The sequence below is a fragment of the Siphateles boraxobius genome, unplaced genomic scaffold, assembly GCF_051911475.1.
Source record: "Siphateles boraxobius isolate OS27281-9 unplaced genomic scaffold, OSU_SipBor_1 41, whole genome shotgun sequence".
Classification (NCBI taxonomy): domain Eukaryota; kingdom Metazoa; phylum Chordata; class Actinopteri; order Cypriniformes; family Leuciscidae; genus Siphateles; species Siphateles boraxobius.
In genome coordinates this window covers 22,334,570-22,362,558 of record NW_027509042.1, presented here as the reverse complement: position 1 = coordinate 22,362,558, position 27,989 = coordinate 22,334,570, and the positions used below count along the sequence as shown (strand labels likewise).

The window sequence follows — 27,989 nt, the reverse complement described above, 5'->3', positions numbered from 1 at the left end:
TTGCATATATGCATTTAATGTCAGTCCAAATGTAAAAGTTTGTGCAGGAGATTTTGGCGCAGTTTGTTTGGTCACAATGTAAAACAGGCAAATGAAAACATTGATTTGCACTTTTGCTTTAGACCGATTGAGCCATTTCAGGTTCGAGTCCTGCTTGCAACATGTCCAGTCCCATTTCTTCTCTTTTCACCAATGTTTCCGTTTCAAAAATATTCACGTAAAATGTAATTAATTATTTCTGTTTTGGCACAAAACCTTGACTAAAATTAAAAGTGGACCTCAGAAAAAAAATGTGTCAAAAAAGTATATGATATGAACAAATGTTTATTGTATATTGCACAGAAATACGTACATTACCACTCACACAGTCAGCAGCTGCAAGGTGTCAGTGCTGCCCTCTTATGCACATTGAAATAACATCCTTGTGTGCAATCTTTCCCAAGCACAGCCTCCCTCCTTCTGCTCTCCTCACGCATACACACATTTCCATTTTACTGCACAAATCATAAGGAACTGCTTCCTGTCCCTCTCTCTTTTCCCAGTGCCAGTGTGTTGTACAGTGTTACTGTAGACAGGCTGTGTTATCCTCTCAATAATAGAGAGAAGTGCACAGCTGCGATTTGCTCTGTAATGGCCTTGGCACTGGTCCAGACTGAACCGCAGCACTTGGTAATTAAGTGAAACTGAACACCTAGCAGTGACTGTGCATACTGCTTTCACTTCCTCATCACTCTCAGTGAAAATATAACAGTACTTTCTTTCGCTTCAGTCATTTTTGTTATTTATGAATAATGCAATGTTTTTTCCCCCATGAAGTATTTGTCCGAGCTGTGGTGCAGTGGCCATATTGAGCAGGGTGCATTTGTGGGAGATTCAAGTTTGAGTGCTGCCTGCGACATGCCATTCCCTCTCTCCCTAGTATATGTTTGTGCCTTCATGCCAGATACCGGACAAACAAGGATAAAGTACAAAAAAATAAGACTCTTTAGAGACCCCAAGAAAGAGTCTGACCTTCTCAGTTCTTTCCTGTGTTGGAGTATTTTCTATTGAAACAGGAATTTGTCAGGACACATAATATAACTTGTCCTTTTTTTTAACCAGCCAATAGCCTTCAGTGTATATCAAATCAGCAAAATTCAGCTGTGGACGACCAATATTTGGAAGCTTTTTCCCAAATCTACTTAAATCTAGTTCAAAATATTTTTGGCTGATTTATTATTTATTTTCAACTTATTTATTAGTTGGTAATTTTTCAAATTAGTTCAAATTATGTTAATACATATAGGGTAAAAAAATATTACTTATTAATTAAAATAAAATATTAATTATTAATTAAAATAAAATATTAATTATTAATTAAAATATAAATTTAATTAAACTTACACACACAGACACACACACACACACACACACACACACACACACACACACACACACACACACACACACACACACACACACACACACACACACACACACACACACACACACACACACACACACACACACACACACACACACACTTAACAATTCAATTTAAATAATCATATATCCACATTTTTTTTTTTTTTTTTTTTTAAGATATCGGCATTGACCATTTAAAATATTTAGCCCTGTTAAAAGATTTTGTCAGCTTTTGGCCTTAAACATAATGGACATGGTCTTGGGGTTTTAATCGGAATGCAGTAGTTACGACACATTGTCTTTTCTGGGAATATAAGTTAGGATGACGTTAGATGATGCAGTGGAATGTTCTTTTGGTAGAGCAGTAAGATCCTGACTCATTAAGGAGTCTTGCTTCTGTGCTTTTGATTAAGAGCCGTGTCTGTGACCATCCCTGCAGCCCTGTACATCAAGACAGCTTTTTCCTCGCTGTGAGAGCTGAGACATAAGAGATATTTCCATGGATCTCAGTGTCCTTATCTAAAGGGTTCAGGGAGACGGATTCTCTCGACTTCAAACACACTTGCATTGAAAGCACTGCTAGACAGCAAACCAGCCCAGTCAGAGAGGCCCTTTCAAGCCTGCAATCTGCTCCCTCCATCCCTGCCACCTCCACAAAGGCCTGGCTGTAAGGTGGTAGTCTGATACCCTTGCGGCAGGCGACAGAGAATGGCCGTGTTTTGACACGGGCCGCTCGGGCGGTAATCCTTTAGTTCCAAGTTAACGTACTCCTTCATCTCAATGGACAAAACTGCAATGATCTCATCAGTCTCTGCAGTGACCTAAGGATCAAAGTGCCAGAACCTTTCTCTCTGCCGGCAGGCCTATATGTGTGTGCGTGTGGATGGATAGAGCGACTCAAAGAGAGGGGAAACAAAGCATTCATTCTGTGGCAGTAGATGTGATAAGGGCTATAAGTATAGTGTGTTCATGAGAGGAACTCTTTAGGCCGATAAGAGAAGAATTACTCTATGGCACATTTACACTAGATTAGACGCAATACTCAGAATGTGAATAAATATACCAGCAAATTTAACCCATACACTACCGTATGTTGTCGAAATAAGTCTGTTATGCTCGCCAAGGCGGCATTTAGTTGATCAAAAATATGGTAAAAACAGTATATATTGTGAAATATTATTACAAATTAAAATAACCGTTTTATTTCAGTGTATTTTAAAATGTTATTTATTCCTGTGTTGGTAAAGCTGAATTTTCAGCAGCCATTATTCCAGTCTTTAGTGTCACATGATCCTTCATCAGAACTAAGGAACCTTCGGAACATTTTTAATATGATTTTTTGTTCAAGAAATATTTCTCATCATTATTAACATTGATACTATTACAGGGCCTGAATTTCGTTTTGGAAAATAGGGGGGAAATCCCCCTTTAGGTCATTCTTATGGGGGGGATTTTTTAATTTGAGGGGGGAGTTTTTTTAGACAATTTTAAAAAAGGGGTCATTTTTTTTAGTTTACACAACAAAAGGAAGCTTGATTTCAATCTTTGAATTAAATTGAAAAAAGTAGCAGAAATAAATACATGAAATAAAGAGAAAAGTTTAGGTCTAACACTAGTATTCAGAAATGCTAGAAACGGAAAAAATAACACGGAATAGTCTTTTAGTCCTGTATAATTTGAATACATAGGCTATTAATCCTGATTCCTTACAATTAATGCTATCTTTTGTTGTTTAATATACTATAATGACAGACACATTTTAGGCTACTCTCACTTTAAGAGCTAGTGCACGGATTCACGTTCACATGTTGCGTGTAAAGCGCAGTCCGCGCCACTTTCTCCTCTTTTAAAAAGGGCTCCCTGTTGCTAAGCAATCATTAGCCATGTTCTCCATGAAGACGAAGACGTTTCAGCAAAGGATGAACGCGCAAAAGACGTAACGTGAACGGCCCATACTGTTTTCATTATAGTGTCACATGCATTTTCTTTTTGTATTATTTTTTTAAGACATAACCGATTGTGTTTGAGAGGATACTCCCCAAGACCGGAATTAAGACAATGTTGTGTGCTTTTGACCGTTAAAGCGTTATAATTCGTTATAATAATGAATGTTTAAATGGGTAAGACTTAAAAAGACGTACAAATTATAAACAATAGTGACAATGCAATGGCCCGGTTGTGCAAGTGACATTTCCATCAAATGTCCCGACCTCTGAAACGCGAAAGTCTAGACGCGAGAGTCTAGAGTCGCCGCCTGCAGTGCACCGCGATTGACTTGCCTTGTGTAACCTATTTTAAGAGACAGAGAAGACGCGGCATTGGCAGAATCACTCACGCTGTTTGTGAAATTGCGTCTCGCAGAAAGTTTTAAAATGACTGATTTGATCTTATAATCTGTTAGGTTAAATTTACTCATAGGCCTACATGCTAGATTGAATGAATGTTTGCGGGAATTTCCCGCATTATAAACGCAAGACCTGCGGGAATGATTAAAATGATGCGCAATACCTGCAATCCCGCACCGAAATTGAGCCCTGATATTAGCTGTAATATTTTTTGATTGATCTCAAGATTGATGATTAGGAAGTTCAAAAGAAGAAATATAATCTTTTTAAAAGTCTTTACAGTCACTATTGATCAAATTAATGTTAAAGTATTAATACAAAAAAAACATATTGACCCCGAACATTTGAATCTATTCATGGAGGCAAAAAAGGTTTTTGGCTCATTTTTACAATTTGTAGCCATTTGTGTTGATCCGAGTCTATGGTTAAACATCAACAAAAAACAATATGACAAACATTATTTGCTTCCCTTCTAAAAGTTGATAAGCCTGTTGTTTTTCAGTCTTAAACTGGTTGACAAGTATGAGGTTTTCAATGGCTGATGCTGATTCTAAAAGAAGGATAGCAAAAGATTTGTTTGTTGACCCACCAGTTGAGAACCACCAGATTAAAGGAAGCCAGCAAGGGCAAAAAACAAACAAACATATAAATGTATCAAGAGAGGGAAAAAAAGACAAGAATAACTTGAAAAATAGTAAACAATTGTACAGGTGAATAAATACCAGTAATAAAAATAGTTAGATAAAGATTTTTGTGGTCAGAACTCAAGTTATCTAAAGTTATATTAACGTGACAAGAGGTGAAATCATGCAGTATATTTGGTGTTAGTTGTGGTCTACTTCTCTATGCAAACCAGTATCGGCATACTTCTTTCACCATCCGGTGCAGTGCAGAGCCATGGGACTTATCAGACGTCTACAGGGTGTGGCATTTCCCTTGTCAAAACTGTTTGTGTCACAAAAATAACCACGTTCTATCTTTGACAAACAAGCGTAATTTTCTCTTAGCAACATGAGAGCAAACAGCGGATAGCCCGTGTCTCTTATCCCTCTCTGAGTGTGTGATTCCACAGCATGGCTGAAAATAAACAAAGTCAAGCCAGTTTAATCTAACTCGCAGGCCATCTTTGTCTAATCAATTTAGCGAAAGTTAAACATCAAACACCAGCTCTTGGCCACGGCTCAGCATGAGGCAGAGCGGATGATTGTTTTATCAGGTGGAATTCTTAGACCGAGAGACTGGAGCCTCGCAAACCCAAACTGGATATTTTGAAGATGTGAAGGGGACAGAGGCAACATTGCCACCTCCAGCCTGAGAATCTATCTCAACCATTGCCAGTTGAATCTAATGTGTTTCTCCATTATTTTGACGTAAGTTGATAAATAAAAAATACACACAAAAATGTTTTTTTTTGTGTTTTGTTGTTTTTTGATTGTTTTATATTATTTGCATTCTGCAGTAACAACACAATGTTTGGTTGTAGCACAATGTTTGATCCAGGCAAATAGTTTTGTGCACCGCAAAAAAAGGCTTCTTAATGAATTTGAGGGCATTTTTCTGTTAATTGTCTAAAATATTTTATGTTTTACAATAACAAATATATAAAAACCCTTAAATGCACATATTAACTCATAGATTGTATCTTAATTAAGTGTATTTTGTATATTTTGTCTCACATTTTTTAACTTGTTTATACTTAGTCACAGTGAACTGATAGTTGCGATCAACTTCTGATGGAAAATAGAGAAATAGAGGATGTGGCTTGTTTTTTCCCACTGGGAATTGATTGGATCTAGAAAAGTGGGCGTTCCATTCAGCTCGCTGTCAAAGTTCGCAACAGACTGACAGCTGGAGGGAATGTTCTACCCAGGCCATTCATTTTCAGATTCTGATCAAAGATAACAAAGACAAATATTTTTTTTCTAAATCAATCCACTGGTGAATTGTTCACCACAAGACTAGTAATGTACATGTACAAAGTAAATAGGGTCAATTTTGATTTCATGCCGAACTTTTTGTAGTAAGACAGTACACTCAAAGTACACTCATTATACACTGTTGAAAATATCTCTAAAAACAAATCTTAACATCTGTAAATTTATATAGTCATGGATGAAGTATTTTTAGATAAGGGTTAGGGAATTTAAATAGGAAAAATAGGCAAAAAATACTTTTTTTTTTTGTCGTTTCATCATTTTAGTGTCTACATTCTGTGGTTGTAGCACCTTGTTTACGCCTGGTAAAAAGCGCTTGGTTTTGTACACTGCAAAAAAAGAAAATACTTCTCAATGAATTCTGTAATTTTTTTAATATATTTTAAGTTTACATTAGACATATTTAAAAATCCATAAAAGAAGATGTATAAGAAGACGACTTGTTTTGTCACAACTTTTGTAACTTGTTTATACTTAAAACAAGTGAGAAAATCAGCAGTAAGACAAAGTACACTAAACTCAAATACACACTGCATGTATACATACACTATTAAATATATATTCTCTAAAAACAAGTCTTACTATTGTTGTAAACTTTTTCCTTATTCAATGTAGAAGACTTAGAAGCGAAAGACCAGGAGATTCAAAAGCATTAACGTTATTTGAAGATACAACATATGGAAAATACCTGTTAAGAAAATCATAGTTTTTGAAAAAATTTTTATAGCAAATCTATAATGGGTCTTTGGAAACTGTTTGGTAAATTCACCCCGTGCAACAAAAAAGTGCATGTTCATCGTAAAGCGGAACCTGTCTGTTCTCTTTAATGAGGTCAAGTGTGTGTTCGTGCACATAACACACAGAGGCTTAGGGCTATCAGATTTATTTTCCAAACTTGCCCCTAAATTCATACAAGCACACACAAACACAGTGTGATGGCTATCGGTTACCCAGATGCTCTGGTGTGTCTGCACAGAGGGCTGATGAGGTAGATATATCGGTGTGTTTGTACACTTAGATACCGGCAGCTAGACAACACAGTGCACTAAAGGGGCTTTAGGTTGAGGCCACAGTTCACTGAGCAGTGGTGATAACAGCACACAACAGATTGATCTGACCCTCAATCTTTACCTCATTTATTCTTCCTCATCCATGCAGAAAGAACCAAGATGCACAACACACACAGAGATTTGCACTTATAACAGTGACAAACGCTCGCATAGCTCTACATTGTCTCAAACAGAGTGCAGACAAACGGAATCGTAGATCATGTACAGACACACGGCAGCGATTTTATCAAATTTACAAGAAAATCTCTTGACAGCAATCTGCTTTGCTAAGCTAAGTTAAGTGTGTTGCTCTGACACAGTCACAGAGAATGTACAAACATTGCATTATTTCGAGAAAGCAAACTTTATAATTAACTGAAAGAGTTGTTTTCGAGATCTAATGTTTTTCTGTTTGGATGTAGTTAAAACTGCCTTTGTGAATTTGTGCAGTTAAATATGGAAGACTGTTTCCACATCTGAGATACAGTTTAAAATAGATTGCGATCACAATTCAGATACAGTATATATACAAAAAATATCAAAAACAGCTTGTCACTGGGGCAGTATCATCAAAGAGACATCTTTGTAGCTTATTTTTCTTTATACCTTGCCATATTTGCAACACAAATGTACAATTTTGAGATAAAGACATATTGTTAGAAATAAAGTCACAGTTGTGATATATGAAGTTCCAGTTGCAAAAATCACAATTAAGGCCAATGGCAGTGCAAATTCTCGAGAGCAATTTTGATACCACAGTAAAAAAACAAATATGGTCACATTCTTTAAGTAGTTACAGTAACTATAATTCGAATAATTAAATCCTTCTCTTATTCAAGTAATGGTTAAAGATTGTAATTAAATAAAAGGTTAAATATATGCCCAATTGGTACTTTATATTAACCAAACTGTAGAAAGACTTTTATTGTTAGAATTTATTTGTATTTTAGTCCCAAATTTGCAGCAACGTACCAGTGCATTTGACATCCCCAAAAGGGACTAGTTATCTGATCACCAACTTTTTCTCCATTTCTCCGTGAATTATTCCATATCGTTTGTCCATCATCTTCTTTAATAGCCCTGCCGTTTCCCACGTACATCTCATGGCCCAAGTGAACCCTGCGAGTGTTGTGCTCATCAAGGCTTAATCTTTTGCTTATCTTGCATTATTTGGCATCTAATTAGAGGATGTTTGGTGAACTAAAAGTTTGGGAGGACTATCGGTCACATAACAAGCTCTGTCAATAGAGTCAACACCCTTCCCTCTGAGCAAGGAATTGCTGTCAGCAATAAAAGAGAAAGATTTACGGTACATAAGGACTTGACAGAGTTGATTAATTATTGCTTTGCACAAAAATGCAGGAATTATGAAGGTTTCACAGACAAATACACAGGAACAGCATGGTCTCCACACAGGAACTGTAGTGTCTTGCTGACACTGTTTGTTCTCACTGAGGTTGATTTGTTGATTTGAATGATAGGTTGCTGGTGTGTTAAATGACATGGTGTGATCGGTTTCCCATCACCCCCTGCAGTGATGCTAGCCTCTGGGGTGGGTTTGTACGGGGAGGTGCAGCTGTCTCCTATCAGAGCCTGTAGTTTCTTTGTAACTCAATCTGGCCGGACGGGCTCATGCAACACCATCAGACAGCGGTTAGTGCAGTGACCTGTGAAATCAGGTCCAGACTCATACTCTGGGCTTCACACTGGCCATGCCTTACTTTTTATCTTTTAAAACATGATCATTTCAACCAGTCTGTTCTTCTGAGGCCTGGATTTGGTCAGTTTAACAACTCTGTTTGCAATTCAGTGGTAGTTCCAGTGGTGAGACTGAGATTGAAGAGGGCTGTAATGTGTTTTCCACTGCAATGGTGCTGTTGCTGGTGCCATAGCCAGTACTCGAAAGGGGGATCGTCTCATATTTCTGCTGACTTGACAATGATGACCTAATCGAGTATGTTGCTACAGTCTGCCAGTCACCTGGTTCTATCCATCGGTTGTTGATTGAATTTTGAGATGTGGGCATTGCACCAAAAATGGAGGCAGATTAATGCAACTTCGCAACTTTCTAACATAAGTTAGGAACAACAAACCAAAATGAATAGTAGCTGGTTGAGGACCAGCAGGTATAAGAGAAACCCTTTATTTCAGTGGCACCTTGTCAGTGGAAAGAGATGCCATATAGAAGGATGAACTCATTTCTTTATGAACGTATATGCTATTCAATTACTGTAGAAATCCTTTGTAAACCATGTTGTATTGTTCAGTGTAGTGCACGCATTACAGATGCATTACAGCATGGCAGATGGAGTTTCACAGAGCCTGCGATGTGGGACTAATCAACGCTCCCAATTCCCAGCATTGCCAATGTGTGATGCGGAGTATGTGAGCTCACCCTGGAGAGCTGGGTTTTTAGCTCATGCCTAGCCAAGGTAATTTGCTTCTCACCTTGGAGCAGTTTTGGAACGGCAGCATGACTGTGTTTGTGCCTCCTCTTAATGACTCACTTTTTTGGAATTGTTTCTGTCTGATTCTGAAATTCCACGATTTTTACAACCAGGAGAGTTTGTGCTTGCGCCCCTCTACTTATAACTCATTGCATCCCTTTATTCAGACATATTCTTTCCCTGTTTCATCCTGAAAAGCATAGTTCACCCAAAATTGAAAAACGTCATTATTTACTCATCTCTTTCCCAAACCCGTAAGACTTTTATTTATCTTCGAAACACATGTTGCTGTGCTTGAAGCGCAAGAACGAACCTCATTGGTTCTCACATCTAGCATGTTCGAGCTCTTGCTTACCATATTTGCTTTAGGTTTGTACATTTATCAATGTTTATATATGAATAAAATCCTGACATAAATCTGTTCATAATATAAAGTAATCGTGTCTCTTCAGAAAGCATGTATTAAACCACTTGATTGATATGTATTTCTTTTACAGTCTCTATGCACTTTTTGAAGCATCAAAATGTTGATGTAATAAACTTTCTTTAAAGGGAGAGACATCTCTTAAGTTTGTGTTTCAAAGATGAATTAAAGTCTTATGGGTTAAGAACAAAATGAAGATGAGTAAATGGTGACAGAATTTTCATTTTGGGGTGAATAACTCGTTTAATTTTTCAGCAAATTGATCCATTTATCAGTTTAGTTTTTTCCTCCCCACTCAAAAACTTTCCATGCAGGTAGGATTTGTTTGTGAACGTCTGCTCAGACTGAGCCAAGCGGGAGGCTTGGGTAGATAGGGCTATTGGATGCTTATTGAAAATTTTCCACTGAGTACAGACATTAGGGAGGCAAATGAGCGGGAAAAAAAAACAGTGGAACGAAAGGCGAGGGTCTCTTGCTTGTGCGTCTGAGTTTTCTCTGTGCCCTTTGTGATAAGCACTCTGTAATATCTTCCATTCTCTCCTCTTCAAAGGCCCCACTGTTATGATTATTGTCACACTTTTATTTCGCTCGTTGCTAAACACTCTTATTTACTCCAGCGTCCTCCATATAGGCTGAAATCTGTGGTAAAGATGCTCATTACGCTGCTCCAAACATTGGTCAGAGCTCACTTAAGATGTCATTGTCATTTAGGGCAGCACGTAAACGCATCACAGTTCAATCCAAGAACACATCTGCTTCCCCTAAAACGGACATCTTGAAATGGCAAAGTTTATTGCTCTTTTGTAATTTAGTTTTGTTGGACTAGGTATGCACTGATCTTGTTCCAAATGGCATCCTCGGCCCTAACAAAGTTTCGCAAGAAAGGTGTATCGAGGGCACATTGCAGCTACATAGAGGGTGCTATTGAGGACCTTTATATCCACATCAGGTGTTCCATTTGGGACATGTCCATTTTACCGTGCAGATGATGTCTCCGTTGCCCAGAGTCATACACAGTAATGTACAGTAAGTAACTTTGTAAGTTACTATATCAAGTTTACAATTTGGTAATGTAGTTTTGCGAAAGGCAGATCAAGAGCACATTGTGGCTACATAGAGGGCACTATTGAGCACCATTTGCACCATAATATGAATATGGCCTGTGATCTTGTGGATAGATGCACACAAGAGAAAGTCATAAGGCCACATGTCCACATCAAGTGTCTAATTTAGGACATGTCGATTGAGTTACCCTTGATAATGTACAGTTAATAAATGGGGTCATAAGGCATTTCAACAAGAAGTTTGGTTCTCCGCCATAAACATAAATCTAAGAGTGTATTCACACCTGCCTTGTTTGGTTCGATTGAATCGAACTCTAGTTCGTTTACCCCCTTGGTGCGGACCTTTTGGGCAGGTGTGAATACAGCAATCGAACTCGGGTGCGGACCAAACAACCGAACCGAGACCTAGCTGAGGAGGTGGTCTCGGTACGGTTCCAAACGAACTCTGGTACGGTTCGTTTACGGTGTGAACATGAACCGACCCAATTGCAAGAAAGCACTGCGCCTTTGAGTTAACAGGCTTCCGTAGTCGGAGTTGCGTTATGGGAAAGTGATCTGTTGTAGCCTACTACATTCCATTCCGGCGCGCTGTCTGGCCACACGATACTGTTGCGCGTCTTTCTGCGCGTCGTGTGTGCATCATTGGAATGGAATGAATGAATGAGTGACAGGGCTCTCAAGTGTCACGCATTGAGCGTGACAGTCACTCATTTCGGTCTTTTGTCACGCTCTCCCGCCACACATTGTATTTCTCACGCTGAAAAACTATTTCTAATATATATAATATGCCGCAGCGCCCAAAACTCTGGCCGCGCCGCTCTCACTGTGGAACCGGCAGGAATCAAGCGCGTCTCCTCTGGTGTTGTTAGCCAATCAGAAAATAGCACTATTGTATCTGGGTAAGATTTAACGCAACAACCAATGACACCGAGTCGGCACGACACACGTGTGGTTTTGTTTACAAATTTTGGTTCACTTGCAAAAAGAGCAGTGTGAAAGCGAACCGTACCAAAAAAAATAAAAAAAATTTTGGTCCGGACCAAAGCAAGTGAACTATCGGACTTTCCTGGTGTGAATACACCCTAAGTTATAAGAAATGGTTTGATTGGACATGACCTTCTGGATCTGAATGTTGCACTCAAGAGTAAAAATAAAATGATTCAATGTTTCAGTTAAAAATAATAATAAATAAATGAATAAAGTTTTCATATGCAGTTCAATTGAACTTTTCCTTATCTTACACATTACGTAACTGCATCAAAGCAACATTTGTAGATGTGTTTTGAGTGGATCTAAGGTAGTTTACAGTGTCTGATTGCTTAACTGACTAATTTGTTAAGTCAATAATTTGACACTGGCTGTTCTGATGTAGTCGTGGGAATATGTTCTCAAGTGTGTAATAGTATTAGCCTGAGAAAGGGCCAACTGTGAAAGGAACTATTTCAAACTATATTAAAAAATATCCTGGATGTCCTTTTGAGAGTTTGAAAGAATGGTTCACTCCAAAAGAAAAAAATCTATCATCATGTACTCACCATAATGTAATTCCAGACATAAATATAAATGATTCTGCAATTTGACATTTTGACTACATGACTTTGTTGATCACAAGACAAACTGTTTCAAACTATATGAAATATACATGGTGACCTCAGAGTTTAAAATAATGTTTCACCTCAAAATAATAATGATAATAAAGTCTGTCATCATTTACTCATTTACCGGCATCATGTAATTCCAGGAGAAATATTGAAGAATGTACTGTTCATTCGTTCCATGCAAATACAATGAATGCAACTTCCAAGCTTCCAAAGAACACAAAACATCATATAAGTGTCAAAACTGTGATCTTTTGAAACAGTATTAAAGCTTTGTGTGAGGAACAAACAGACATTTTAAATATTTTTTATTTTGAAAGATTGCGAATAGAAGTTTAGGTAATCGGTCAGTGCCTGATGGATGAAGAGCGTGAGTAATAAAGCTCTAAAGGTGATGAGGCAGTGCTTGTTTGTCAGGTCAGTGTTGAGAGATAGTTAATCAAACCATGTCTGGAATGGAGTTTAGTTTCGACCCCACTGCAGGCCCTAAATCAGCAGTTTATATTTGGCCCACTGGGCCCCGTCAGAAGCTGTGAGACCGGGTATAATGCAACAAAACACCGGCTAAATGCCTCCTTAGAATCTGAAACAGATTTCTGAATATTTGAAATGACAGAATCCAAATCCACAGCTTTCTTTGTCTCTTTTTTTCTCTGTATGTTGGGAAATGCAATATATAGTTTTCACCTACTAATAGGACTAATAATTGTTTCAAATGCATTTTAAAAGCCTTAATCTGCATTCATATGCCAGCATTTAAAAATAACCCAGATTATGTGATTGTGTAGCCATTAAGTCATGTTACTGGCAGGTCTTTAACAAATAAGTAGGCTAAATATCTGTACCATTTTATTTTCCAAAAATAAACTTGTGTAAATTAGCGGAAAGTAAAGCTAAAACCAAAAATAGAAACAAATCTATATAAACTCTTCAACCTCATTAATCGACCGATCCATGATGTGTAGCTCTATATTTCTCTCTCCTCTCGCTCCATTACTATCACCATCTTTTTTTTTTAACAAAAGGGCTTGTGTGTGAAAGTTCAAATACCAGTGTGGCCACATATTGTGGCCTTCCAAAGAAAAACATGGCTTTCTCAGTCGCTGTGCGATTATCAGTGGGGTGGAGACATAAATAGCATACACTCTGATAAGGAGTAACAGGCGTCCACAGTGCTTCTGTAGTCATGTTTTTGGCTCTAACATTACTGCAATAACAACAGAATGCAACTGAGGAGGGGATGGAATAGAAAAATAAAAGAGGACAGGAGAAATGATAGGTTTTTATGACAGTGAGGTTTTCATCATTGGGCCCACAAGCTCACACTGGGGTCACCATAAATGCAGATATAGTCGAGGGGAGGATTTCTGTTTCAACTGTTGTAGCAGGATTTTATTTATGATATAAATAAAAGCTTTGCTAGCATGATTTTTATAGCCATAGGATAATCCCATATATAAATAAGCAGCTTTAGCTGTGCTTAAAATATTATTTGAGATGTAGGCTACAATGTGACCCAAGAGCAAAGGTGAACTCAGTGTTTGCGAGTCAATGACAAATAAGAGTGATCAGATGAAGAAAATGAAAAATATTTAAAAATCTAGTTTTAAATGCATGTTGATTTATACAATTTTTTTTTTTTTTTTTTTCAATTTCAAAAAATCATTTTCATTAATTGTTTTCGAAAAATTTCACAGTATAAACATCAAATAAAAAAGTAACAACATTTTATTGGTTGCAAAAGATAATGACTTATGTTTTCAGTTTTTCAAAATAATATCACAAATGATGAATATTAAAAAGTGTCACTGAATTCCCTAAAATTGTGTAGATCAAATGTGGACCAACTGAACCAAAATGTTGTACTTTAAAAAGTCCATAAATGTCTGAGAATTCCTTCTAGCTGCAGAAGCTCTGTGGAATTTATACAGTTCAGAGCTCCATGTGTCCTTCCTGTCTTTAATGAAAGTCTTCATTGTCTTCAGCACTCTATGCATTTCATGTCTTTTCCCTTCTCTCATTTGACCCCTTTCTTTGCTGTGTTCAGGTGGCGTTACATCTGCGGCCCATCCAGTCCCTGCAAATGCACCAAAAACCACTGGTCTTTGTGCTGAACTCCCCTCAGCCCGTCCTCTGGAAGCTTCGGACAGAGAAACTGGTCTCAGGAGTCAAACGCATCTTCCATGTGAGTCTGAGCTGCTTTATGACTCTCAAACCGTCTCTCTATCACCGCTCTGTCTCTCTCTCCTTCCTCCCCAGCACTGCTTGTGAGCCAACTCCATCTACATTTTCTCAGTAGGCCTAATTAATATTCAGATTCTCATTCATTCCAAATCAACAAGCATCTTTAAACACACAATTCATTTACACTCTCTTTGGCTCATCTTACCTTCCTCAAACAAACTTCTCCACTCTCCTGTCAGCAGAAGTCTTAGTCGCTCAAAGATGCATTCAGGTGTGTGTACCCAGAGGAAACACAAACACGCTCACACGCACACATATATACACGTAAACACACCCCATGCCAACACAACCATCTTTCAGACAGAGGCTTGTGTAATTGCATCTGGCACAGGCTCACAGGTTTATATTGACTGCTGTGGATGTTCACCACGCTGCCTAAAGGATGTTTGGTGTCGAGACGCTTGTGGCTTCGCTCTGTTTCCCACTGCTTTAACCATCGCTTTTGCCACAGAAACACTTATTGCTCAGTGGGTGCTCTTTCATAGCTCATGAGACTTAGAGTTCCCAGATATGCATAAACTTTTTTATTTTAAAAAAAATTGACACAAATGGGATAATTGCTGACATAGAGTAAGATTGTAGAGTTATTAATGTGGATAGCATGGCTCAGATTATTTGGTCTGGGAAAACTTTCATGAGAAATGTTCATGTTGAGGTCCCTGACTTTGGATTTGCAGAATTTTATATCTTGGCAAATTTAAAAGTCTGCAGAGATCTCTACTGAAACTCTAGAGGAGACACGTGTGAGACGACTGGACGCTTTCAGTAGAAAAATCTGAGCAGCAGGAGAGCCTCATTTATGAAACACAAGCTGAACATTTTTTTTTTTTGGGAACCCATCTGCATAGTTTTGGAAATGGATGTGTCCCCTCAATAGCTATGTTTACATGCACCTAAATAAGCTGTTTATAATCGGATTGATGGCTTAATCGAAATGAAAAGCCTTCATGTAAACACTTCAATCAATCCGATTGAGCTCAATCCGAATGAAATTATGCTCCGTTTGAAAGGGGGTGGTGTAGACCTGATATTATCCAATCAAAAGGAAGAAATAAGCATGTAAATGCTTGAATACGTTTAACGTCATATGAACATGCGTCTTTTTATTTACACGTCATGTCTTACAAACTGCACATTGTATACTGAATGTTTACTTGATTTATGCTAAAAAGCTCTTTTGACATGTATCTTAAAAGAAAGCTGGCATATGTCATCAAGGCAAAAATGACAATTATACTTGCTGTAGCTCCGGTGACATTATCGTGGTGGCGTTCTGAACACTGTAATTTAGGGTTCATATAAACAGTACTTTCAGAATCTGGAATCAGATTGGAAACATTCTGGTTGGTATGGATTGAATTTTCCCTCCCTAATCATGCTTCTGAATTTATTATCAACAATAATTTAATGTGAGATGCTGGTAAATTAATATTACTAAGTAACCAAATATAGTGCATGTTCTGAACTTAATAAACAAATTATAAAACGATCAAATATCTGGATTACCGGACTGAACATATTACTGTATAGTCATCCACCTTTTTTATATTAAAGTTGACATGAAATAGAATTTCACCATACAGTATATACTATATGCAACTTGATGATCTTATTGTCAACAATTCATCCATGCATGTGTCATTTAAAAAATATATATATATTTTGACCTCGTAATTTTTTATCGAAATGTCATAACTCGATCTTCCGGTGAAACTATAGACTTCTTTCTAGTGATGTGTGTCAGAATTCTCCAATCATTTAGTCCACTTAAACTCTGCCCCCTTACTAACAGTTGACAGCAATGTCACATTCAGATCTGCCTCCGTCCATTCAACAACCGATTAATAGAACCAACTCCCCGGTCCCCGCCCAACACATTTTTTCTTTTTTGATAATGCGTTTTAATTGGTTGTACTTCCCAATAGGGGTTGACCGATTATCGGCCTGGCCGATTATCGGCGCCGATATTAACCCTCTGAGCTTTTTTTCTTATCAGTGCAAAAGAAACTCAAAATACTCTGTTGATTTTGATCTTACATATTAAGTGTTGTACATCATTAGATCCTGATAAGTGCCAATTATTCAAACGCAAATGATCTAAGGCAAGCCATTCAAACATGCCAACGCTGGATTATAAAACACATCGTGTTTAGTAAGTATCTTACTACAGCTGTGTACACAGCGTATCCATACGCTGTGAGGAATAATACTATCTAATAACCCTGAAAAATGTACCAGAAGTGCTGGTAGTTTCATTTCGAGGAGCAACGGATCCAGCTGATGTAGTAAGTCATTTATTCTTAAGTGCTTTGTTCTAATCGCGATATTGAATAGTGTCTGACGCGATATTGAATACTGACGCTTCACTGATCACACATCAGTTGTCTCTCAAAGTTAAGGCAGAAGCAGACTTTGCTGAAGAAGCAATAAATTACTACACTTAAGTTGCAAAACACCTCAATATAATAGGGCCCTGTGATTTCCGCGATGCAGAAAACACAGATGGAATCGCGGAATCCAGTCATAAAAACGGAATTTACGGTATAAAGTGGAATGTCACGGAATTTGTAAACTTTTTGATGAATTAATAAAAAGCAGGTCAGTACAGAATCAAATTGAATTTCAATCCGAGTTCATGAATCCTGATTTAATCTACCACAAACACACACACACACACACACTGGAGCACCCCTGTTTTCAGCCTCAGCCGCATCATTATATGAGGACATGAATGCATAAACATCATCTCCAGAGCCGCTTAGTCACTTCATGAGCTTTTTAATGCTTCAACTGAGAAAAGCTATAGTCATATCATAAACGCACAGAAACTCAAAGATCTCCACGGCAACCCGTCAAAATAAAAGTTTGTCTTTTCATAGGGCCCTAAAAATTAAAAAAAAATTAAACTATAAATAAATTGGATAAGTTTGATGATTTCAATTAATTAGAAATGCTTTTTGATTACTAAAATTTAATTTAAACATTAAAATAGAGTTTTACAAAATATTTACAGAATGCTGCTGGGTGCTCCCTGCACTTTTTAATTTATTATTATTATTAATAACAGTTCTCAGATTCAAAGATATGTTTAAAGAAAGTATTTGTCAAAACCCTTTGTTATTCTTAATTTTGACATTAATTTACTTTTACACCAGACATAGGCTATATATCGGTTCAAAATATCGGTTATCGGTCTACTTGATCTGTAATAATCGGTATCGGCATTTTTCCCATACATCCATGTCTATTATATCTATATCACTGCATAAGACAGTGTACCTTAGAATGCTCTTACAAACAATGTATATTTGTATACAAATTCATTCATGAGTTTTATGAATGAGGCCTAATGTTATCTACTATAGGACAAACTATTGAGATACTGAAAAGAACTCCTTTGATATTTTTCATTTCTTTTTGTGTGCTTTCAAAACGTCTCGCCTGGAACATAATCAGAATCCATCTCTACACACATATTTTAAATCCAAACCCTTTAGTATTTACTGCACAGCAGAGGACATTCACAGCCAGAAAAACAAAAAACAAAAGAATCTCTCTTTTGTTTGCCATGGAGTTGTTTATTCATGGAAACCATTGAAACACTTTTTTGTTCGGAGCAACATTACTCACAAATAAATGAAGGACCAAATGAGATCAGCAACAACGATTCTCCCTGACAACATTATTGTTTTTCAGCCATCCTGTGAAACAGAGCAGAGTTACTTCACTCCTCTTCACCCCAAAATAACAAGATGACAAGATCCAGGGAGTTCCTCTTTGCGCTGAGGGAGCTCAGAGTAGAGCTGGAGGAGCGTGGGGTTGGGTGTGTGTGTGTGTGTGTGTGTTTGTGGTAAGTAAAGAAAGCCACCTAGTGAATAGCCAACCACAATTAGTCAGGCTTAATGAGAAAATGACAGTGGACTGGGAAGGATCTCTGATCATAAGCAGTGCTATTGAATTAGTTCATTTGGCATTGAATGGGAAATGTACTTTTACATTTATTCATTTAGCTGACGCTTTTATCCAAAGCGAGTTACAATTGCTATATTTCAGAGGTCGCACGCCTCAGGAGCAACTAGGGGTTAAGTGTCTTGCTCAGAGACACATTGGTGTCTCACAGTGGAATCGAACCCGGGTCTCTAACATAAAAGGCATGTGTCTTATCCACTGCGCCATCACCACCCCCTTTTATGATGGATTTTTTCAGCGATAGGATGTTCTTCTCTTTTTCAGTGTTAACCCTCTGGGGTCTAAGGTGTTTTTGGGGTCCTTGAGATGTTTTGACATGCCCTGACATTTGTGCTTTTTTCAGTTGCTTATAAACATATTAATGGCAACGTTTAGCACAAACAGGCCTACCATAATATGTGAGCAACATGTACATGTTTGTATTTTTGAGAGAATATTGTTTATGCATGGTTATTGAAAAAACAAAAACAGAAAGTTTCTGAAATGTACGGTGGCCGAGAGGTGCAAAACAAATCACAATTATAAGAACAAAATAACAATTATAAAAACAAAATAACAATTCAGAAAACACAACGACATTTCAGAAAACACAATAACAATTCAGAAAACACAATAACAATTCAGAAAACACAACGACATTTCAGAAAACACAATAACAATTCAGAAAACACAATAACAATTCAGAAAACACAATAACAATTCAGAAAACACAACGACATTTCATAGAAAACGGAAAAGGTAGGTACATTTTGAGAATGGCAAACTTGTCGCTGATTGGACGAGACACCTGTCAATCAAGCTTTACAGGAAGTAAGAAATTTAAACGTTACTTTGAAGAAGGACATTCATATGCCGTGATTGTGGACATGCTGGCGACATACCACGACATTAAAATGAGCTTGTGCTCAAATGGCTTAAGTTTATCGCACCCATCAACATGCCAAAGATAGTTCGGTCCCATGGAGTGATATGCAGACATCCCAAGTCTCCCGGAAGTTCCCCGCATATTGATAGCGGCTCCCTGATGCCCGCAAATTAGTTAAAAACTCGGAGCTCTAGAGAATCTTTTTCATTTTCGCATTTAGCAAAACAAAGTTGATCACAAATTTCTTACTTCCTGTAAAGCTTGATTGACAGCTGTCTCGTCCAATCAGCGACAAGTTTGCCATTCTCAAAATGTACCTACCTTTTCCGTTTTCTTTGAAATGTCGTTGTGTTTTCTGAATTGTTATTGTGTTTTCTGAATTGTTATTGTGTTTTCTGAATTGTTATTGTGTTTTCTGAATTGTTATTTTGCTTTCTAAATTGTCGTTGTGTTTTCTGAATTGTTATTTTGTTCTTATAATTGTGATTTGTTTTGCACCTCTCGGCCACCGTAGAAATGAGGCCACAAAACACATACTAAATATGTGTCCACAAGATTTTTGACTAATGGATGTTGTCGTCTAGAGTTTTTGCTTCAAAATGATCTGAAAATCATCCTGCTTCATCGTTCACATCTAACAATACATTGATTTAAATTTGGGGTTGGGCGTGAATGATTGTGAATGATCATGAATAATGCTCTGATTCACACCTGAGAAGACAATGACCTGCATAATGAGCCGCATAATGAGCTGCATAATGAGCCTTTCACACAGGTGTGTCACTCGGTACCAAAGAATTTGAGGAAAAAATAAATTATATACATATATATTTATATATATATATATATATATATATATATATTACAATTAGAAATTGAAACCAATTACAAATAGGTTACAATTACAACAGCATTTACAATTTTAACAATTTTTCAAGTGTAATCTTTCTTTGTAAAAAGTATACATTTTATCATACGTATTTCAAAGTATGGATTCATTAGTTTGGATATTGGAACAAACACTATAATAACATCTTAGTTGATAATTCAATATACTACTTTATATTTGACAAAACATCCCATACTATATATGTAACATATGAGCAGAAATTGGCGAACAAAAGCTTATTTGATGTGCCAGTAGCCTTTATAATCTATCCAAAACTAATCAACTAAGTCTTGTCTAAACATTAATATTTAGTGTAACATATACCGTGTTTATGATATATCAGCATATAAATGTTAATTTGCAGTTTGTTGCTTATACAGACATTTTATTTCAACATATCTCAGTCTATTTTTATTCATCTCAGTAGGCTATAGCAATATAGTTTGGACGTGTTCATTCATGTAAAAATAACATGTTTACTACTGTAGGTGCGAGAGTGAATGAACTGGACATTCATTCATTCATTCATTCACACACAGACACGCAATTTAAATTTAAATAGTCTTTTTGCGGTTTACAGACACTATTCAATATCGCGATTAGAACAAAGCACTTAAGGCGAGACACTACAGGTGAATAGGGTAATTTTTTTAACTAGCAGATATCACCATGAAACTTTCCCAGTTGATTACCTACATTAAGATGGGAAAAAAATGTATTACAAGTTTTCTGTAATTTAATGTTTAAATATGCAAATTAGCCATTATCTAATTAAATATCCGCTAATTTGCATATATTTAAAACAACGAGATCTGAGTATTGGATAAAGCCAGGTTCAAAATTATTTTTTTCATTGTCTTCACATATTAGATGGGGAAAGAATTACAGAGGGATTTATGGATATCTACTTTTCTTATCCTGTAAATCAGAATATAGTGCCAATAGCCTTAAAAAAATATTTTCGGCATGTTTGTAAGAATAAAATGTTTTATAAATCAGGCTAGGGATAATATATTTATAAATCCCTTTGTAAATGTCTTCAGAATATAACTAGATACAAGACTGGGAAGTTTGGTGCATATAGGTGCTACTGAAGTGGAGATTTCGGACTTTGAGTATGAGAGAAAAGTCATTTTGAGAAAACGGGCTTTAAAGATTTAGCATCAGCCAATGTGAGATTGCACATTTAGAGTTAAATCCCCCCTTTTTCTTTCACGATTGGTTGCTGATAAAAAAAAAAGACCATATTTGGATCCGACAGCATTGTACAAGAGAGAGAGAGAGAGCTTTCTAACGGTGTGTGTGATGACAGGGTGCAGATCGCGATCACGGAGCAGCGGGATGATTTAGAACGCCAACTTTTGATGAATTTATGAGAAATCTACAGATGCAAACAGACAAAGTGTAGTAAAATAAAGACCTAAATGTGTATTTCGAACTTTTTTTCACCACAAGTCTGAAAGAAGACATGTTATTGAAGACAAATATCCAAAAATCTCAAAATTGACCAGTGAAAAAAAAAAAAAGATGTTTTTGCCTGCCGCGTTTCGCCTTAAGAATAAATAACTTACTACATCAGTTGAATCCATTGCTCCTCAAAATAGAACTACCAGCACTTCTGGCACATTTTCCAGGATTATTAGATACATGGACCTGAGATTAAATAACATATAATACACAATTCTGCTCTTAGAAACGTACATGTGCATGCCGTTGTCACTAAGAATTCCTTGTAAAGTCCAATCCGTGACAGGTCGCCCACCACAGTTGCTGGTAAATACATTATGCACCCAAATACACAAATTTGGCTGGTAGCGGGTTTTAATTTCCCATCATGTCCCTATCACATGAGAAAATCACAATGAAATGAGAGCAATAGGCCTCACTGGTTTAACTCTTTCACACTCTTCCTGCCTTATGTACACTGTAAATACCTTTATGTAGCTAGCGGTTCTATGCAATAATCATTTTCAAATGTGTTTTAAAACCATAGCATTCCAGAGGAATGTAATGCTGAGAGCCACTATTATTTCCATGTGTGTTCTGCTCTCCTGCTTGTGCTGTACATGCAGCGATGTACTGAGATTATGTATGTGCAAATAAAATGCATGCTTTTTTCTTTGTCTATGTAAGGGACTTTCTAAACATGCATACTGACAAGCATAATAATATCTTCATAACTCCTTTAGTGGCCACAGAGAAATGTCCAACTCTACTACACCCTGCATTCTCTTTGTGTGAGTCAGTCCACTTTTACCATGTTAGATTTGGTCTTTCCTCCAAAATTCAGAATCCTGTAGTTTTCATTCATCACCTGGCTGTGGGAAGGGACTATTTATTCTGTAAAACTGCCCGTCAACACATTTCACTCGTTGCATGGCACAAAATGAGCACAGAATGAAACAGAACCATGTTTTTTATGGTTTGTAACCAAGGCTCGGGTTACAGATACTTTTGAGATTATGGATGAGAAAAATGTAATACTTTGCTAGACCGCAAATTGAGTTATTTCCTGTAGAGACAATGTATTCTCATGTCAGCTTCATGTAATTTCATGCAGATGACTTTATGACTATTCACCAAAATGTATTTCAGAGGAGAATAGTCATCCTCGGATTTTTATTAGCAAGTAAACACTCTTTTAAATGTCTAGCTTCATATACAGCGCTAATAAAGAGGGCTATGTGCCCTAGCATTACGAGAAAGGGTAAACATTGTGTTTATGACAGATACTTTAGCAGGTAGCTACAGTAGGGTCAAGACAAATACTCAAAGTGCTCACAACCAATATGATTGACTTGATAAATGAAAGCTGACCGACTGAAATTTCAGTAGTGAACCCTGACTCTTGAACCTTGGCCCTCTCACCTCTTCCCTCATTGGCAAAAAAGTAAACTCAGCCTAAATTCAGCCTAACTTACCGTGTCTTCTTCTATACTACTGTATAATTTAACTTTGAAAAAAAAAAAAAAATTGCAACAAGCAATCCGCATAGTGAGTTTGAGAGTTATAACCGAAATAAACAAAAGTAATACATTCTCATTATCCTCAAATCCTTATTACAAATAATTGTATTATCACACAACCGGTGTGATCGTTTCAGAGGAATATGGTGACAACTGGCCAGGTTGCAAAACGCATAACACACAAAACCAACAAAATTTTATGTAAGCCGAAACATCATGGCCACAGCAAGACCAAAGAAAAATTAGCGACAGAAACTTCTGCATCATAACAGTGAACAGCGATCATTACATTTTCACAGTAGCCGTGAATGTAACAGACCATAATAATCTTAAGATTTGGGAAAAATTTTACTATGCATAATTACAGCAGATGTGCATAATGGTCTCTGAGTTGCTAACTGTACATTCGTTATTGCAGTTCAATGTGGGATAGAATGAGTACACTTAATATCGTCCACTATGGTTTCTGACACCATTACAACTGGCTACCCCCTCAAATAATGCTCTATATGAGGGTATGGGCGATTTCAGATTCAGCCAAAGTGATAACAAGCCCCACCCATTTAGAGGGCATCTACACAACACAACACAAACTGAATAGGCAGATTTTAAGGGTTTGTTTCCTCAAGAAGATTTAGATGTTTATTGTCAATTTATGAATTCCAAAAATAACATTACAACTGATGACTTTTTTAATACATTTTTTACTTTTTAAACTATTATTGAATTTTTTTTTTAATGACATTTTAGGCCCTTTCTGAGGGCCTGACAGTTATATATATATTCCAAAACCTAAAAACCTAGTGGGCTGCCTAAACAAGGCATACCTCATTTTGGCTGCTTAGGGCAACATCACGTTTCGTTAGTAGATTCAATGAGCTCAGTGAGAAGGGACCTCAGTTATAAAGGCCTTATTCAGCACTGAAAAGTAAAATTGTTTTTTTATGCAACAATTTACCATAGATGTACATCAACTTTATATTTATAACAATATAAAATTATGTACAGAGTGTCTATTTATATTTATTATATTGGCCACCCTGCACTCTACATACTGGATTACCATCAACATCAGCTATATTGAAAAGTCAACTGACCATTCGTTTCGACATAAATGCTGGTGCCTTGTGTGAGCTGATGATGTAATCTGTTGGCCCTTTTGATGCAAATGGGAATTTTACTCCTCAAGCCCTCTTTCTCCACTGGAACATCTCAATAATGAGTCAGGACTGTGAAACAAACAGAGACGTGATCCCATTGTTTAGCTGTCAGCACGTACCTTCATCCTTCACTTCACTTCTTCCTTTTGTACTTGGCTTTGATTTTATTAGCCCATGTCTAAATATGACATCATCTGAATACACATACAGACTTCACAGTTAGTGAGAGATCAGCCAAGCCAATGAGCTCACACTATTTCATTATTATATTTTTTTTACTACAAGAACCTCCTTACCAGGCATCCTGACACACTGACAGACTTCATCCTTTCGTAGCACAGCTCTTCACAAACACCCTGTTTAATGCGGAACTATTTCCGGCTCAATGCTCCGTGAACTGATCTCAGTTCCAGCACTTAGCTGCTGCAGATGGCTTAAGTAGCAACGTAGCCAAGTCATGTGCGATTTTGTTTAAAACTTACAAACATGGTTGGAAAGGAAGCAGAGGGTTTACATCTGCTCATGTCTAGGCACAAATCAACCCAGCTAGTTTAACCCAACTACTCTAGGGTCAATGACATGATGCTCTCTTTTTTTTTTTTTTGCTAGATCTGTTAATTTATTTAAAGAAAAATCATAAAAATCGCATTCATACAATGACTTCCGTAAATGTGTTCTATGATGAACATGTTTTCAATTTCAAACTGTAAAATAAATGTTGATATTTTTTTCACAGAATAAAGTTAAATATGGTGCTACAGCTGTCCTAATATTATAATAATATATATAAAAAACACCTTAAGGTTAGCATCATGTTTTTATTAATTATTAGAGAAAAAAAAGCAAAGTTAAAAATATATATATTTTAAAGAAAATATATTATTTACTTGATGGTTACACCACATCACAGTACATGTAAACTTTTGATGAAAATGGCAGACACTTTTTTCAAAACCAACATGAAAACAAATAATACATTTCAAAGAACTTGGTTCATCCATTTCAAACTATGTTTTGAAATAATTTTTCCATCTCTTAATTTTGGACACTGTTATTTGTCATTTGTCACAGTTTCTACCTCTTAGTCCCTCAATGTTGGCCCTATATTTTTACAGTTGAGTAATGGCTTTATAAGGCTGGTTGTCTGTGGATTAGCCCTACCAACCCTTGTTTCCTGGTTCCAGCACTTGGAGGTCCAAAGAGGCAGATGGGAGTCCTGGAGTCTGAGCAAAAAGCTGGTGTTGGCTGCTTTCACCACCCATCCTAAAACAAAAGCCCTGAAATCCAAACATCTCATTGTTAAACACAATCCCTGTGAATCCATTGCCAATCTTCCACCAGTCGTGAAAGAGTCTGAAGGGGGCTATGGGTAGACACTTGTATATCAGAATGATCTCAAAAATTGTTTTTATCAAGATAGGTCTGAAGAAGACCAGAATAGTTGGCATGTGTTGAACTTTCATTGTTTGTGACCAGCCAATTTGTATCTTCGTCGTGCTGCTTAGCTTTTTTGGTCAGAAAGTTGCTTTACCAAAAAGAAAGTTTTTCTGGTGAACAACAGATGTTATGATCCACAAACTAGACCAGCACTAAACCAGAACTAACCAGTCTGTACATTTGTTCTGGTCTGATCTGTGATCTTCAGCAGGGTCTCTGTTTTTGGGGACTGTTTTCGATCTGGCAAGCGTTTCTGAAATAATTGATGGTGTAACATTTAAAAAAAGTTTTGGCTGTTGTAAATTTGTTTCTCTTTCTGTATTTGCCAAGTGGCTGTTTTCCTGATTTTTATTGCCTTGGGAGGTTTGCAAAAACAGTCTCCCTCTGATTTTTAATTGAAACCATTGCGGGACCAGTATTGGTTTTGCGATGGAGGTTGATCTTCAGGAACGCTCTTCTGTGGCGCTTGCAGACAGATGGTGTTGTTTGTTCCATGACAGTCTCTCTCTACAGCTCACAGGAAAACGACCATGGAACTTTGCCAGGAACTTGATTAGCTTTCTGGAGTAAGCAGAACAAATCACCCACAAATCTATTTACTGCCTTCATCTCTTCAGCACGTCATGGCACGTTTGTTTCCCCCCATCTCAGGAGCTCACGTCGCATCCCTTTCCTCCTCTCTCACGCCTGTTTTGAGCACTTCATCATCTCCTACAGATATTTGTGCTTTCTCAAGTAGAGGGTGTTTCATTGTTAACGTTTTGGAGATTAGTGTGTGTGCTTATAATTGATATAAACCATTTGGCATGCCATCTCTTTTTTTCCCCTTAACATATGGTTGTAATATGTATGCTGATAGGCAGAAGGTGCAGGAAATCCAGTGAAATATGCATGTGGTTTACTAGTTGGAGGACAGATGTTAATCGGACATATTAGGAGAACACGGGTGTGATGAAAATGGTTCATATGTCGCCTTCTTTGGCTGAGGCGTAAACGTAGGTACCATTACAAAACCAGTGCGAAAACCATGACAACAGTGGGGTGTAAAATTTCATAACCCAATCTTTCAAACCCTTGGATCAGCAAATGTCAGATGTCAAGCTGTTCTTGCTTTCTCAGAAGAAGTAGATAAAAACATTTTGGTTTGGCTGGATGGTGTGATATTTGGTTGGGTTGTGTAAGCCTCAAGAACTCTGTATGACTTTTCTGAATTTGTCAGGTTACCTCACAGGGTCTTTCAGTGATCCTGTGGGCCTGAACACCGACTCAGACGGAATCAGACTCCCGAGAGCAGAGCATGGACATTAGCTCATATCTCTGAGCAAACCCAGGGCTAAGCTCCAATCTGGACCTGTTTACTGACAGATAAAACATAAACAGGACGATTTATGCCGGGCTAAGCCTGCTGAAATGTTCCAGACGGGTTAGTGTGAGTGTGAGAATAGCAGGACTGAGAAATGATGACACTCAAGACACTGAGGGAAACGTCATTCTTGTCAAATGAGACTGCTCCAATAAAGACACTTTTCAGTGGATAGAAAATGCATTTATGACTTTATGGCATCTTTTATGGATAGGTTCATTGGAAAGCTGTACAGTATCACTCAACAACAGGTCATGTTCACTAATAATTGCATGCCAATGTTCTTGGTGTCCGTGATTAGAAAAGGTTCTCACGCTAAAATTTCTTCCGGAACAGGTGCGTACACATATAAATTGGTTCTTACCCTCTAATTTTGATTAGTAAACACCCAAACCATATCCATTTAAGGATTTCCAATGTTTTTTCCCTTAGGATGCACTCTCACATAAGAAAACTTTTTAAATATTTAAACAAATGCGTTATATGCATTGCTTATATATATATATATATATATATATATATATATATATATATATATATATATATGTGTATATATATATATATAAATCCAATTAAATTAAAAGCACAAGCTAATCTGATGCATCAGATGCTCTGATGAAACTGGTTTATAGGAATAGCAAATATAATCATAATCTAATAGACAGAACAAAAATAAAGAGGGTTTTATTTTTATTTTCTTATTTACCCTCAAACCAGTTTCACACAGATGCAGAAATAAAAAACTGACTAGTAATTTGGACAGCTTGAGGTAACTGCCTCCCACTTAGAGATTCTGCTGTTAACACACACCACTGATTATGCTCAATAAAG

At 37.1% G+C, this 27,989-nt stretch overlaps 1 protein-coding gene across 1 annotated transcript in view; it reads left to right on the top strand.

Annotated features, from left to right (window-relative positions):
* tgfbr3 (transforming growth factor, beta receptor III) overlaps positions 1-27,989 on the top strand; it is a 123,079-nt gene that overhangs the window by 49,284 nt on the left and 45,806 nt on the right. The window contains exon 4 of the mRNA XM_077198936.1: positions 14,313-14,450. Coding sequence (XP_077055051.1) covers positions 14,313-14,450 — 138 coding nt within the window. The remainder of the gene's footprint in view (positions 1-14,312; positions 14,451-27,989) is intronic.